Genomic DNA, 14,991 nt, shown 5'->3' with positions numbered 1-14,991 from the left:
AACAAGGATGTTAAGATTTTGATTCTACTAGGGAGAGACATTCCTAGAGTTCATAAAATAAGAGAGTTATGTAACGGTCCAGATGATGCTCCTCAGGCCCAGAAACTTGATCTTGGATGGGTGATAATAGGAGAAGTCTGTTTAGACCAATCTCACAAGCTCTTGGATGTAGCTTCCTACAAAACTAATGTTACCTATCGATTGATGAAATGTCCATTGCACTACTATGTGAAGGAAAGACTTGATTTCAAAAACGAAGTTCCATATCAAGCACTCCAAAGCATTAACTGCAAGCTCACTTCTCAAAAGGACTTTGGTGATTCAGTGTACCAAACTACTCGTGATGACAACAAGATTGCCCCTTCAGTCGAAGACAAGGAGTTCATCAAGATTATGGATGAAGAGTTCTTCAAGGACAATTCCAACAGTTGGGTAGCTCCATTACCCTTCCGAGTACCAAGGCTTACTCTCCCTAACAATCGAGAACAAGCTTTAACCAGATTTGCTGCACTTAAGAAAACTCTCCGTAACAAACCTGAGATGCAAGAGCACTTTCTAGCATTCATGCAGAAAATTTTAGATAACCATCATGCTGAGCCAGCACCAGACCTTAAGAAAGGTGAAGAATGCTGGTACCTTCCGTCCTTTGGAGTCTACCATCCTCGTAAACCGGGGCAAATCAGAATAGTCTTTGACTCAAGCGGTCAGTTCCAGAGAACCTCTTTAAATAACGTTCTTCTAACTGGTCCAAATCTAACGAACAACCTTATAGGAGTATTGATGCGGTTCAGGAAGGAACCAATTGCCGTGACAGCTGACGTGCAACAGATGTTCCACTGTTTCATAGTCAAAGAGGAACACAGAAATTATCTCAGGTTCTTGTGGCACCGCAACAATGACATTAATGATCAGGTGATAGATTATCACATGAGAGTCCATGTCTTTGGAAATAGTCCATCTCCTGCCGTGGCGACTTATGGACTGAGAAAAACAGCGCAGGAAGGTGAAAAGGAATTCGGATCTGACACCAGGCAATTCGTTGAGAGAGATTTTTATGTAGACGATGGCCTGAAATCCTTCTCAACACCTGAAGAAGCCATCAATTTGATAAAAAGGACCCAACAGCTCCTGTTGACTGCTAACTTAAGGCTTCATAAGATCGCATCTAATAGCAGCGAAGTAATGAGGGCTTTCAATCCAGAAGATCACGCTAAGGATTTGAAGAATTTGGACTTGGGAGTAGATTCCCTGCCCATGCAAAGAAGTCTCGGTCTTCTCTGGAATGTAACTTCAGACACATTCACCTTTCAGGTCTCTGACGCTAAGAAGCCATTCACCAGACGTGCAGTCTTGTCAACTGTTAACAGCCTTTACGATCCCCTAGGCTTTGTGACTCCAGTTACCGTCCAAGGGAGATCCATACTTCGTCAGCTTACTGAGAGAGTGACAGATTGGGATGCCCCTCTGCCAGTAGACCTACTGCCTAAATGGGAGAACTGGAGAAACTCCTTGAAGGTACTGGAAGAACTTAATATCCCACGCTGCTATTCACCCACTTCAGTTTCAAGAAGTCTGAGGAAAGAGATTCACATCTTTTGTGATGCATCTACCGAAGCCATAGCGGCTGTGGCTTATCTCAAGATCATAGATCCGTCCGGGAGACCCCATGTCGGGTTTCTACTAGGAAGAGCCAGGTTAGCTCCAAAACCTGCTCACACTATTCCAAGATTAGAATTGTGTGGTGCGACCCTAGCTGTTGAAGTCGCAGAATTCCTGCAAAATGAAATGGATATTGAAATCGATCAGATTAAGTACTACACTGACAGCAAGGTAGTGCTTGGTTATATATGCAACAATGTGAGAAGGTTCTATGTGTATGTGGCCAACAGAGTAGAACGAATAAGGAAAAACAGTAGACCTGAACAATGGAACTATGTCCCGACTGGTTTGAATCCCGCAGACATTGCTACTAGGTCAGTGCCAGCAGTTGTCCTCACACAAACCATCTGGTTTTCAGGACCCAAGTTTTTAATGGACCAGTCTTCTACAAACTCGGAAGAAGATATCGATTTCCACCTGGAGGATCCAGATACTGACCCGGAAATCCGGCCTGAAGTTGTAGCATTGAGTTCCAACATCTGCTCAAGAAGAAATTTGGAGGTAAGACGTTTTGAACGTTTCTCCTCTTGGAAACGGTTGGTGAAGACTATAACAAGATTGATTCATATTGCACAGATTTTCCGCAAATCGAATCAGACATCTTCTTGCCATGGATGGCACACCTGTAAGGAGTCACCCAACGCATTAGAGTATGAGAGGGCTGAGCTGTTCATCATACGTCGTGTGCAAGAAGAAGTCTTTGTGGAAGAGATTAAGTGCTTAAGAGGCAATGGACCAGTCCCAAAATGTAGCCCACTATTTACACTGAACCCAGTGATCGATAACGAGGGCATGCTTCGAGTCGGTGGACGACTGAAAAGGTCAAACCTGCCAGGGAAGGAACAGAACCCCTGATAATACCAAGAAACCACCATTTGGGAACATTGATTATACAGCATTACCATGAGAGAGTCAAACATCAAGGAAGACACTACACTGAAGGTGCAGTCAGAATTGCAGGGTTCTGGATAGTTGGAGGAAAAAGACAAATAGCCACGATCATTCACAACTGTGTTAAATGTCAGAAGTTACGGGGTAGACAGCAGTTTCAACAGATGGCTGACCTATCTGCAGACAGACTGAGTGAAGATACACCCTTTGCATATGTCGGAATGGATGTGTTTGGACCATGGACAGTAACGGCTAGAAGAAGTCGTGGTGGTCAAGTCAACAGCAAAAGATGGGCTGTAATGTTCACTTGCTTAACTGTAAGAGCTGTGCATATCGAAGTAATCGAGTCAATGGATACTTCGAGCTTTATCAATGCTCTAAGGAGATTTCTTGCTCTAAGAGGTCCCGTGAAGATGTTGAGATCAGATTGTGGAACTAACTTCATTGGTGCTTGCAAAGAGTTACAGATCGACCGACACCAAGTTGGAAATTATTTGAGTGATCTAGGCTGCATGTGGAAATTCAACCCACCACACGCTTCACACATGGGCGGAGCATGGGAACGTATGATTGGGATGGCAAGGCGCATACTGGATTCTATGTTGCTTGATGTGAGTTCTTCACGCCTTACCCATGAAGTACTTACTACATACCTTGCTGAGGTCACAGCAATAATCAACTCAAGACCGCTGACAGCTGTATCCACAGACCCAGAATGTCCAACTGTTTTAACTCCAGCTGCATTATTGAGCCGGAAAATTGGACAGATCCCAGCGCCAAAGAGCATTTTTGATGAAAAGGACATATATAAACGTCAATGGAGATACGCTCAATACCTTGCAGATTGTTTCTGGGACAGATGGAGGAGGGAATACCTCACACTTCTTCAAGGACGTAAAAAGTGGCATACCCAGAAGCCTAACTTAAAGGAAGGAGACCTGGTTCTTCTAAAAGAAAAGCAAACCAATCGGATCCAGTGGCCAGTTGGAGTTATTTCAAAGGCCATTGCTAGTGATGATGGAAAGGTCCGAAGTGTGGAAGTCAGGATTGTAAAGGACGGGAGCCCAAAAACCTTCCTGAGACCAGTCACTGAGACAGTCCTAATTATGCCTGCTTCCAAAAATTCTGATTCAGTGTTATGTGAAGGAGTCACTTAGATCTCTAGCATAGTTAGCTTAGAGAAGAGGGCTACATAGCATTCTACTGTATGCAATGTTAATTGTATGTTTATGGAAAATAATTGTGTAGTGGTATCTCACGATACCAGGCGGGGAGTGTGCTGCCACGCAGCTTTAACTGTCTAGCAGTTGTTATTACATGTTATGTTATGCTATGATATTGGTATCTTCCTAGCACCCCTGCTGTTTCTGGCTAGATGGTTTCTCCCATCTCCATTTTCCTGCTGTATCTGCCATTTTGTTTAGTTGTTATGAGGAGACTGCAGAGTGTGGAAGCTGTGTAACTTCATTGTAAATTTATCTATGGAAAAGCCTCTATGTTTATGTCTTTGTTAACTTGAAGCATAAAGGAGCATTGGAGAACACCTCTGGAGTCTTTATTCATTGAGTAAACTATCTGTTAAAGCCATCATTCAACCTGCTGCAGACACTTACAGACTGGAGGTCTACAAGAGGGTCACAGGTACAATCGATGCTGAGACAGAACAATACATATCCTATAGTAAATACGACCCTATACTTTTACAAGTACCTAGAATGAGCTAAAGGTGAAAGTCAGGAAGATTAGAGCTGAAGGTTGCTGATACTTACTCCCTATGCAACAGTTAACTAAATGAACATCAGGTTGATGGTGGGGTAAAACAAGCAATTTACAATTATTGAATTATTTGCTGGCATTTTATCTTGCTCATTAACATGATCTTTCTGTTTCTATTAATCTTTCTAGCTTTAATAATGCAAAGCAAAGTTCAGATCACTGTGCATTACCGAAATATATCCTTGTGCTCATTGTTTATATATAACTTTTATATATATATCGTATTATACCTCTCTAGTTCTTAAAATGTATTTTTTTAGCTGCAATAACCTAGTGCTAGGAAAACGCACTGATCTGTGTCATGCTACAGAGTCTTCTCCTGTCATTTTCTGAATTATTGACCAGTTCCAAACTGCGTTTAACTAATTGATTACGCTGGACAAATGCTTCCAGCATCAATCAGTTGGTTCAGCACTTACTGCATTACCTTAATAAGCATTTCAAACAGAAACGGAAGGTTCTGCTTGTACTTTGCCACTGTCATAGTATACAGTCCACAGTCCATCTCTTGACTGTGTCATTGCTCTGCCGTCCAATGGTCCATTTCTAGCCTAACAAACCTCAAACAACTGAAAGTCTTATAAATGGCTCTAGATTCTAGGTGATATTTGTGTGATAAATTAGCTTATCTATGTGTTACCTTAAAGTGAGATAGCACTTAGTAACTAGTATTAAAAAAATAGTTCTGTAATGTTAGATAGACTTACAAATCATTTAGTAAATCAATTTCCTAGTCTCTGGTGTGTAAGGCCCTGCAACACACTAAACATGGCAGTTCGTTCCTGTAAAAGAATGCTTTTGAAATTAAATGCATTAGCCTTTTTTTATCCCCAAAGAACTAAAACATTAGGACTGATTTACTAAAGGCCTTGAGCAGTGGTCTCCAAACAGCGGCCCTTTCTAAGCCTTTATCCGACCCTTGGGCACTATTCCTCCCAATGATATGAGGCACTATTCCTCCCGCTAACACCAACAGTGGGCATAAATCCTGCCACTGATATTAATGATGGGCACCATTCCCCCTACTAATATCAATGATGGGGTACTATTCTTTCAAATAACACCAACAATGGAGCACCATTTCTTCCACTGACACCAATGATGGGGTATTACTCCTCCCACTAATACCAATGATAGGGCACTATTCCTCTCACTAATACCAATAATAGGGTATTACTCCTCCTCTGACCACCAGGCCTGAGGCCATGGTAATGCTGGGCCGGGGACATTTTCTACCCCTGCCGGCCACAACCAAGTCCGAAGGACAGTAAACTGGCCCTTTGTTTGAAAAGTTTAGAGACCCCTGGCCTTGAGAATGCTCATTATAAAAAAAAACAAGAGTACAGATTCACTTAAATTACCCAGTCATGTGAAAAGCAAATCCCTGTTTTTTATTTCAAATTTGCATGATTGGAGGAATGTGATACCAGGGAATTGTCAGAGAATGGGAAGATGAACCAGACCATACAAACTACAATCTAATCAATCTTATTTAGGACAGTCATACATGGATCAAAATTCAGCCAGCTCAGCAGGGACTGGCTTAATTTAGATCCATGTATGGCCAGGGTGGTTGTACAGAAGTCGATCTACCTATTGACTTCTGTAGTACCGCCCTGTATGATTTTGGCTGTTCCACAGTCAGAATAGAAAGAGAGAAAAGATATACATGTGCTCAAATCCCAATAGCTTGTACATGTATTTAAACTATCAGATGCTAAAGGGATGTGACCACATATTAACAGTACAAATTCTGGATGGACCCACTGCACACTGCTATACACCCTTTCCAGCAAGCAATGCAATGAAAAACAGGGATTTTTAGTTCACACATATTGCAATACATGCTTTAGCTGACAACTGCATCAAAGTAATCCCTCTTATGGCCATCCCTACATTGCTTTGCCACTGCAAATGCTATGGTGGTCACCATGCCAACCTGGGGCATAAAGACATAAGGTGGGGGAGAGCTATTAGGTTCAGATCTGGTCATTGACCTGCGTTACAGAGAAAAGACATACCTGTGCTCAGTTCCCAATAGCGTGTATATGTATTTAAACTATCAGGTGCTAAAGGGCTGTGACCACATATTAACATTACAAACTGTGGATGGACAATCTGCCCACTGCTGTACACCCTTTCCAGCAAAGTTTGCAAATGAAAAAGAGGGATTTTTAGTTCACACATATTGTAATACATGCTTAAGCTGTCCAACTGTGTCAAAGCAATTCCTCTATGGCTACAAAGGCTCTTTGGAAGGATTCCCCCATGCACCTCAAATATGTGGATGGGGGAATTAGCCACTTAAGCCCCGGAAGATTTTACCCCCTTCCTGACCAGGGGGTATTTTGCGATTCGGCACTGCGTGATTTAACGGACAATTGCGCGGTAGTGCGACGCTGTACCTAAACCAATTTGACGTCCTTTTTTTCCCACAAACAGAGCTTTCTTTTGGTGGTATTTGATCACCTGTGCGATTTTTTGATCATGCGCTAAAAACAAAAAAAGAGCGTCAATTTTGCAAAAATAACAATATTTTTCACATTTTTTTATATGAAATTCCTACCAAAAAAATGTAAAAATGAAAATTTTTTAACATTTTCGGCCAATTTGTTTTATGCTGCATATGTTTGGTAAAAAAAATCGCAAAAAGCGATTGGTTTGCGCAAAAGTTATCGCGTTTACTAAGAAAGGGAAAGATTTTTGTTGTTTTTTTTTTAACGCGTAATGGCGGCGATCTGCAATTTTTTTGCGGTACTGCGAGATTGTGGCGGACAGATCGGACCCTTGACTGACATTTTTGACACTTTTGGGGTTACCAGTGACATTTCTACAGTAATCAGTGCTATACATATGCACTGTTACTGTAAAATTACACTGGCAGTGAAGGGGTTAACTTTATTTGAGAGGGAGGGGCTGTGTGTGTCCCTAGGGGCGTGATTCTAACTGATTGGCTGTGGCTTGAGGTGTAGGAACAAAGATCAACGGTCCTACATAGTAGAACTGTATGATCATTGTTTCTACACCGGGGAGAATGACAGGCGGCTTGTTTACACTAGCCGCCTGCCTTTCTCCCTCTCCCCCGACGATCGCCGAGTGACCGGCGGACATCAGGTCCGCCGGTCACACGCGCGGGGGGGGGTCCGTGACCGCGCGGGAGTGGGAGCGCGCCTCCGGGGGCTCGCGCTCGCTCCCCAGAGCCTCACAGGCTAGCGACGTAGACCTACGTCACTCTGCCTGTGAGGGGCTGACTGCCGCAGTAAATATACTGTCGGCAAGTGGTTAAAGTCTTTCTTTCAACGCGCAAAAAAAATGAATCATCTATGTATTGCAATGGTTTCATTAATTGCACACTAACTGAATAGATTATTTAGGTAAGCCATCACAGAGTCTGCCAAATTAAATGTGGCATACCCATATCTGCATCACAATTAGCAGACTGTGATTTCTTTAAAGCCGAACTCCAAAAAAAAAAAAAAAGTCCTTCCATAGAATGAGATGTCCCCAGACTGCAAGAGATAACTGCTCATTTAGTATAGGGAATGATAAGAGCATTTTTACTCAAATGATCCGCATCTTTCCCAGCAGCACTGGCCTCTGCTTCGGCAGTGGACTGTCCCCCAGCCTCCTTACATCCAGTGCAGAACTATGGTCCCTGCATCAGTCTTGATGACATCAGATAACCTTAGACCACCCAAGCACATGGCAAAAGACCCTGCAGAGACCAGCCTAGCAGCATGGTGGGGGTCTAAGGAAGTTAAGGATAGGTAAGCAAAACTTGTGTACCCAGTCCCATACGCATAAATGGACACTTAACCGTTGCAGTGGGGGTGCGACCCCACTGCAAAGGAGGACTTTACGTTTTCCCAGGGTTAATCTTTTAAATGACTATGTCACTGAAAAGATGCCAAATCTTAGATATACGAAGGAGGTCAATTCCCCTGTGTCAGTAAGTGGTGGCTGCAGGGAAGAGGAGGGAACACCGACTATGGCTGGGACATAGGAGCCTATGGCTGACTTCACCACTCCCGGATTCCTCAGAAATTGTCACTTTCTCTTCTCCCCTGCAGCTGTATCTTTCACTGAAATCTGTGATTCCTTCCACCAACCTCCATGTCGCCACAGGACATACTAGTGGTGTAGAGGTTGGTGGGATCAACCATATCATGTGGCACACAGGAGATAAACCCTTGCAGAACTGGTGGTTTTTGATGAGATTTTGAAGCATGATTTCTCTTTATCAGAGTGGCCCTTTGGTAGGGATAAGTAGAAGAGGTTTGTTTTTATATTCTTCTTTGCAAGTACAGCTTTCATTTTTTATTTCTTTTTCAAAACACAGTTCCTTTAAACAGTAATATACATGTATACTAAAATAGTATGAAGTGTGTAGAAAAGGGAAGCTTCAAAGTAGTGAACTGAAATCCTGTGGCACTGGATAAGTCCATATATTCTGCTATATGAATGGGAAGAAGTAGAAAGAAGAATTTTGCTGATTGAAAGGAGTAAAGTCTAGTGGTGACCTTTATGTGTTATCCATGAATCCAAAATACTTGTCTTGGTCCTGTTGACTTTTTTCGGGTACAGTTTTACTGCTATGCTTTTATATTTCACTGGTTACATACATTTTAATTTTAATTTTTAATTTCAAACACATCTTAAAACATTTCATAAGCCATTAGGGGGGTATTATTTTATCTACACCAACTTCTTTTCATATAAGCTCAGTATTTCAAATTTTAGAAGAGAAGATCTTGTTCTGATGATGTGTCAACTCTGCATTCTTTGACCAGAATGTTTTGTGTTACTTCAGACAGGAAGCTTTTGTGTTAAACTGTATATATGATTGTCTAACCTTGGCTATTGTTGAGCCTAATGCCTAGTATACATGGGCCGAATGTCGGGAGACATCTGCCGGTTCGATAAAAAACGGCCCCTGTGTATGTCAGCCGGCCGTTTGGCCAGCTTCTGTCGAATGAGCATATTGGCAAACCAGCCATTGGCTGAGAGGGGTGAGAGAGGGGAGAAGGGGAGATCGCTGTACTAATGTCGGATCGTTTGAATATTGGCCCCCGACAGGATCTGTCCATTTTTTAAGCTGTCAGTTTGTCACTATTAGTGTATACCAGGCTTAAGGGGCTGAACACAAAACAAAGTATACGTTGGTGGTGTACAGTCTTGTAGTATTATCCTACCTTAATTGATTACATCATCTTCAGATTGCAAGGAAACCAGGTTTTTATTTTTACAAATTAATTTTGTAAAACACTGTTTTCTGTGTTTTAACAAATAAGTTCAAGTAGAACTTAAGTAATCCAAACTTTTCTTCACTCCAATGATGTAATGTCCACAAGCTCCATCCTTTGCAACAACATCTTGGAAAGAGTTTCTTCCAGGTTCAGCATCTTTTGACATCTTGAATGGTTGACCTGGGATGATGTAACTCCTGCACATACTTATGGAAGTTAATTTACCAATGTGCCAAAACCAGAATGTGCAGCTCAGTGTACATTCAAAAGAAGTTTTTAATCAAGCAAGTAAGGATCACTTACTGATAATATAATAATTTTCTGCTATCATTTTATTTAAGAAGTTTCACTTTAATATTTAATAAATCATTGATCATTTATCATGTTTCTCAGCATAACTACTGTTCAAAGCTTCTACTCTTTCATATGTGGCCATGACACTCAGGAAGGCCTATTGTCTAGGTATCTCACTGAAATTATAATTTTTATTTTTTTATTTTTTGCAGCTTAGGTATGTTTTTTTTTTCTACTTTAGGAATAAACTGCTGATATCAACAAGACAGGCTCTTGGTATTGAATTGACAAGTAAGTGATTTGCGGAAAGAGACTCCCAAAGCTTGCATTTGGTGAGTACATTACATCCACACAAGCCTCTATTGTTAGTACATCTGGGAAGGGATGGATGGTGTAACCTAATGCCAGCTGTTCTGCAATCTCAGCAGCCTTCACAGTGCATTAAAAATCTGCTAGGATCAATAGCATATCCTAGGCGAGCTGTTTAGGAAGGTATTGGAATTTTTTTTATAAACTTTGCTGTTACCAGAAAGATCAAAGATTATTTCTGATGTAAATTAAAGTTGTTGCTATTATGTCTAACTGAAAGGCAAAACATCCACATTTGTTGTGGTGGTAAAAACATGGCAAAGTGCCATCTGCTATGTAAAGGTATCTACAGAATTTCTAGAAGGTCAGGGAACAGTTTGTAATCATGAGTAATATATACAATATCACATTTTCTGGCAATTTAGGTGAGAAATGCAAATAAAAAAAATAATAGAAGCTACCTTCAAGATATTTAAACATGACAATTACCGGTACATTTTGAGACAACCTACCACAATAAGTAATTTATGTGAAATTAAAAAAAAAAAAATCAGTTTAGCTACTAGCCAGTACTTTTACAGCATAAATAAACCAAAAATAGTGATGCGCCAGTCAAGTGCACAAATGGTGATTAACATACTCAAAAGTCTGTGTCCAAAAACATCCCAGTGTCCATATACAGTAAATCAATCAAAAAAGTAGTAAATCCACTCCCATGTGTCCAAAAGAATATCTTTTGCAAAACTTAATTGGGTGCTTCTGTGAATAGTGCAATCCCACCACCAGGTGAATTGGTCTCTCACCTCCACTATGGACCCAATGCTGGGTCAGTACCAGCGTTGTTAAAACACATAGATCTTCAGATCACATAGGCTATAGATAGCCTGTCACCTCCAGAGGGATTACCATCGATTGACATAAGAAGGGAACAGAGGAAAAGAATCTAGTGCTCTCTGTATTATTGCAGCAAACCGCTTTATTGAATATAAAGAATAGTACTCACAAAGGTGGCGCTTCCAAAGCGCATAGCAGTCAGTGTAAAAGGTATTCAGGAAGAGACGGCTTCCAGCATGCAGGCTCCGCCCCCTATACGCGTGACGTCAGCGCCCAACCACAGGCGTTGACTTCTTCAGTAGGGGTGGAAGGTCAGGGAACAGTTTGTAATCATAAGTAATATATACAATATCACATTTTCTGGCAATTTAGGTGAGAAATGCAAATAAAAAAAAATAATAGAAACTACCTTCAAGATATTTAATCATGACAATTACATTTTTGAGACAACCTACCACAATAAGTAATTTATGTGAAATAGAAAAAAAAAGGCAGTTTCATTAACCACTAGCCAGTACTTTTACAGCATGTCCATGTTTTCTGTCCATACTGTCCTTGATGCTAGCAATATCTCCATAGTTTCATAGTAGGTTTATCTTGACACAGTAGTCTTTCTCGACACGGTTAATTACCTGCACATTAGCTATGATGATCTTATGTTTCATAATGTATAGTTGCCCCGATTTTCATCTATTTTTTAATCAATGGCTTTTCCCTTTACTAAGGATGATCGAACTTTTAAAAAGTTTGGTTCGGCCAGAACATCCGAACTTCCCGAAAGTTCGGCCCGGATTTCAGAACCCCATTGAAATCAATGGGACCCAAACTTCGGTAATCAAAAAACACCATTTTTAAGCCCTAAAACCCAATAAATGCCCCTAAAAAGTGCCTAGGGTTCTGGGTCATGCCCCATTAACTATTAATCACACAAAAAAAAGTTCTTAAAAATTGTCATTTTTGATAAAAAAGCCAATTATTGAAAAAAAAAAGAGAGAGATTTTTTGATTTTTTGACTTTGGATTTAGTATCTGGGGGGTCTAAAAAGTGTACATGTGAAGTTTCAGCTCTGTAGCATGTCCAGAACCATGAAAAAAAATATATAATTTTTCAGTAGAAAAGGGATGTGGGACCCTCCTTTTACACCTATATGATCTTTTTTTCTGGTTCTGGACATGCTACAGAGCTGAAACTTCACAGGTACACCTTTTAGACCCCCCAGACACAAAATCACACAAAAAAGTTCTTAAAAATTGTCATTTTTGATAAAAAAGCCAATTATTGAAAAAAAAAAAAAAAAGAGAGAGATTTTTTGATTTTGACTTTGGATTTAGTATCTGGGGGTCTAAAAAGTGTACATGTGAAGTTTCAGTTCTGTAGCATGTCCAGAACCATAAAAAAAAAAAGATTGTTTGTATTAGAAAACTTTCAGCACAGGAGTATGGCTTCGCTGCTGTAACACCTTGCCAGTTTAATGGAAGGCATTTTTTTGGGTTCTTTGCAGTCAGGAAAAACATCTGAACTTGTGTATAGTGGTACTGTTCACAAGTTCTGATGTTTTGCCTGCCTCCAAAAACCCCCAAAAAATGCCAGCAAAAACATACCTGGGCATTTTTTTTTTTTACGCTAGCGTTTTTTTGGGCATTTTTTGGGGTTCTTTTGAGGCAGGCAAAACATCTGAACTTGTGTATAGTGGTGTATATACACACATACATATATTTATATACACACCTAAACATATATAGGTGTGATAGTAGCAGAAATATATGCTTGCGCTAATGAAATCATTTACAGTAATATATTTCTGCTACTATCACACCTATATATGGCTAGGTGTCTATATACATATAATTATGTGTGTATATATATAACACTATACACAAGTTCAGATGTTTTGCCTGCCTCAAAAGAACCCCAAAAAATGCCAAAAAAAACGCTAGCGTCAAAAAAAAAAGCCCAGGTGTGTTTTAGCTGGCATTTTTTGGGGGTTTTTGGAGGCAGGCAAAACATCAGAACTTGTGCACAGTACCACTATACACAAGTTCAGATGTTTTTCCTGACTGCAAAGAACCCAAAAAAATGCCTTCTATTAAACCGGCAAGGTGTTACAGCAGCGAAGCCAACCCCCTGAGCTGAAAGTTTTCTAATACAAACAATCTTTTTTTTATGGTTCTGGACATGCTACAGAGCTGAAACTTCACATGTACACTTTTTAGACCCCCCAGATCTGAAATCCAAAGTAAAAATCAAAAAATCTCTCTTTTTTTTAATTTTTTTTTCAATCATTGGCTTTTTTTTAATCAAAAATGACAATTTTTAAGAACTTTTTTTGTGTGATTTTGTGTCTGGGGGGGGGGGGGGGTCTAAAAGGTGTACCTGTGAAGTTTCAGCTCTGTAGCATGTCCAGAACCAGAAAAAAAAAGGATTGTATGTATTAGAAAACTTTCAGCTCAGGGGGTTAGCTTCTCTCCTCGGTTTTCACACCTTGCCGCTTTCAAAGCAGGCATTTTTTTGGGTTCTTTGCAGTCAGGAAAAACAGTACAGTGTAAATTATGATAGTATAGCTCCAAATTGTACATGTGAAAAAAAAGCTGGTAATAGATGATAACAGATGGCACGTAAACGAGATCAAGGTAGACAAGGTCTTCAGGCACCTGTGCTGCCCAATTGAAAACTCTTTGCAGGTGAGGTTCACTGTGGACCCCTTCAGCATCAGCTTATCAAGGGAAAAAAGCAGTGATCAGCTAAACATTTTGAACCTGTCCAATCACTATTGCTTTAGGGTGGTTGCTAGTGCCCATAAGCATTGGATTAGCACCTATTTAAGCCAACGGACAGAGTAAGATACTGTCAGGCAGTGATGGAGCATAATGACGGCAGATCGAGTGGCTTCCTAGTGCACCCATAGGGATGCTAAAATGTTCTTCACTAGGATGCTCTGACTTTTAAGTCAGTTTCAGCTGTGCAAGTCTTCCTACTTATGTGAACAGGAGTGGCTGCCTTTGAGTTGCTCTCAAGGTTTCTTTAAATATTTTCTAACAGTCTTACACAATATGTACTCTATGTATCTGGGCAGTAGGGTTGTGAACAGTGGCGGCTGGTGCTCAAAATTTTTTTTGGGGGGGGGGGGGGCGCAGAAAGAAAAATTTGCGGCAAAAAACGCGGTAGAAAATTGCGTGACTTTGATGTCAAAATTTGATAGATGAGCTGCTTTGCCACATTATTGGAGTGGAGGATGGCCCATTCAGATAAATGGTGCCACTCCAAAACCGCTCAACAAAAACACACAAAAAAGCTAACAAAAAAAAACCCACAGGTGTCACTGCAGTACACTTTGGTGTGAATGGAGCCAAACTTCAACTAATGCTTTATAAGCAGTTACAGCAAACAGATTTGTTCCTTTGGGATAAAGGTTTTCCATAAATATATAAAAGCTGATCATTGTGAGCACCTCTGTCAGTGTAAATGGTTTGTCAGAACCTTCTAACTGCTACATCTGCAGGACAGCTTGTTCTGTTGAAAACAATGAACTTACTAGCAGGATCAGCAGGTGAAAGTAAAGAAACAAATGACAGGTCACTATAAAAAAGTCCTCAAGATCCATTCCCTCATCCAGGACAGGAAAGTGCCACTGCCACTGCCCACTCTGCTATTAGGGATTTCCCCCCCCCCCCTCCTATGATAACAAGGAGTCCAGACAGCCTGCTGATCCAACCTCCCATTCCTAGACTGTGTGACCTCCATCAGTGATAACTAGTGTTGAGCGAACACGGACTGTATTATTCGTGTTCGTACCGAATAATTGGATTTTTGTTACCCGAACACGGACACGGACACTTTACTGTATGTTCGGGTAAAAAATCCGTGTTCGGTCGTTTTATTTCCGGGTTTTGCATGTTTTGGCGCTCTTTTCATGGCGGGCTTTCAACAGCCAATCAACAATCGTTTAACTGGTGTGCCTTAAGCTATCCCAGCCATGCCTGCA

General features: G+C 40.7%; 1 protein-coding gene across 1 annotated transcript in view; it reads left to right on the top strand.

Moving 5' to 3' along the window:
• Positions 1 to 828: 828 nt before the first annotated feature.
• The window catches only part of LOC309562215 (uncharacterized protein), a gene marked incomplete at both ends in the record, with an annotated part of 54,900 nt that continues 40,737 nt past the window's right edge, over positions 829 to 14,991 (top strand). The window contains 2 exons of the mRNA XM_082266342.1: positions 829 to 1,179; positions 1,657 to 2,108. Of these exons, the coding sequence (XP_082122468.1) occupies positions 829 to 1,179; positions 1,657 to 2,108 (803 nt within the window). The remainder of the gene's footprint in view (positions 1,180 to 1,656; positions 2,109 to 14,991) is intronic.

Source organism: Pelophylax lessonae, assembly GCF_965119305.1.
Source record: "Pelophylax lessonae genome assembly, chromosome: 8".
NCBI lineage: Eukaryota > Metazoa > Chordata > Amphibia > Anura > Ranidae > Pelophylax > Pelophylax lessonae.
Note: the sequence above shows the minus strand (reverse complement) of the source record. Positions and strands in the feature narration are given on the sequence as shown.